The following is a 1702-nucleotide window of genomic DNA, read 5'->3' as shown; positions in this document are numbered from 1 at the left end:
TACCCATCAGCACTAAAACGTTTGTTCTTCCTGTAGGATTCAAACCAGTCCAGCTCTAGAAAAATCCTGATGACTCTCAATCTGTTCAAGTTGTGAAACATCAAAACATTTACAGGAAAGTTGCACTCTGGGAACATGGATTGGTTCCTCCTATTGTCTTAGTTCCTCCTGTGCTTTTTTATTTATGTTGCGCTTCTTATTCTTTCAAAATGTAGCTTTAAGGTATTTAAAGTCTGAGATGTATCGACTGGAAATGAAGGCCAAATAGTTAACTGGAAGTGATGCTGGTCAGAGGCTCTCAGTCTGTGTCTGTTTAGTTTTTCTTCAAAATGACAGTTTGCTGCTTTTATCAAAGCTTATAGAAACCTCTCTAACATGGCTGCACATTTAGCCTGTTTGTAATGTGATTATATCTGTTCTTATCATTATGTTTTACCAGTTTAACGAGGCTGTGGGGGGTCAGCACTTGTTAAACCTGCTCTGTCTGACTGAATCTATGATCAGATAGCGAAACAGAGAATTTCAAACACACAGCTCTTTGTTTTCTCCTCAGAAAGCACGATGTTGAGGCTTTGTTGGTTTTATATTGTACTCATGTATTTGCAAGTAAAAGGGCAAATTATTAATATTACAGTTCATTCATAAACAAGTTTATATCTGATCAACATGAATCAAACATATTTCTAAGAAATGCACATCAAAAACTGGATGAATCAGTAAAGTTATCTAAGATGAAAACAATAAAGTTTAGAGGTGAACGATGGAAACTCTTTGGGTGACAGAAAACTTGGTCGGGTCCTGGTTCTGGTTCTGGTCCTCAGAGTTCGCCCTTCAGGAGCTTCTTGGCTTTCTGCATGTTGCTGATCACTGAGGGAAAAAAACCAGCAGCAGTGAGTCCCTGAACAGACTGCAGATCACACACATGCAGATCACACAACACTTACACAGGTTGATGTCGCCGGTTTCATAGGCGTACATGCGGTTAGCGTAGCGCCCGTTGATGTCTGCCCTCACAGTCATGGAGGGGTCTGTGGAGAGAGGAGTGGAAGCAGTCAACAACTGGGAGCTTTTACTTTAAAAACAATTCCAAAATTACATTTCCATCATTGCATGTGAACCTAAGAGCAGTTTGATCAAAGGCATAGGTTTGATTTCAACTTTGGTCTGATGTCATTGGTCTTATGCAAAAATATGCATGCTAATTTTTTTATGCTTAACGGTAAAATCAGGGTGTGTTTAATTTAAAGGTACACTATGCAACCGGTGTTGTTTTTCCAGCGAGGCTCCCCCCAGAGGGCGAAAGTAAAAGTGCACTGTCGTAAATATGCTCAGCTGTTCTCCTGGTTTCTCCGTCAAGCCAGGCGCGGTTGTTTTGAGCTTAGCAGACAGGCGAACGCAACCAATCACCATGTCTACTGCTGTAAGTGACTATTTTGTTCCAATTTTCGAGGTTGAAACTTTAGCATGTTTTCATACATTATTCTCTTGCTGGTTCCGCCATGATAACTGCACAAATATCACCACTGCGCTAGCAACGAGCATGCTTTTAACTGGGGGCGTGTAGCAGTTCTCGCCATAAAGCAAGACCGACTCTCGCGATGCACGAGACTTCTGAGCCTGTGGGTGCGGGCCGAGGGCTCCTGCAACTGCAAGTATGGTATTTCCCCTACAGACCACCAGGGCGGCCGAGAAAACCTTTGTT

At 42.2% G+C, this 1702-nt stretch overlaps 1 protein-coding gene across 1 annotated transcript in view; it reads right to left on the bottom strand.

The window, feature by feature from the left end:
* Window positions 1–575: 575 nt before the first annotated feature.
* The window catches only part of agr2 (anterior gradient 2, protein disulphide isomerase family member), a 4595-nt gene continuing 3468 nt past the window's right edge, over window positions 576–1702 (bottom strand). Inside the window, exons 7-8 of the mRNA XM_015397917.1 lie at window positions 945–1028; window positions 576–867 (exon numbers count right to left, since the gene is read on the bottom strand). Of these exons, the coding sequence (XP_015253403.1) occupies window positions 818–867; window positions 945–1028 (134 nt within the window). The 3' untranslated portion in view covers window positions 576–817. The remainder of the gene's footprint in view (window positions 868–944; window positions 1029–1702) is intronic.

Source organism: Cyprinodon variegatus, unplaced genomic scaffold, assembly GCF_000732505.1.
Source record: "Cyprinodon variegatus isolate N-32 unplaced genomic scaffold, C_variegatus-1.0 Scaffold897, whole genome shotgun sequence".
NCBI lineage: Eukaryota > Metazoa > Chordata > Actinopteri > Cyprinodontiformes > Cyprinodontidae > Cyprinodon > Cyprinodon variegatus.
This window is presented reverse-complemented; position numbering and strand designations above follow the sequence as displayed.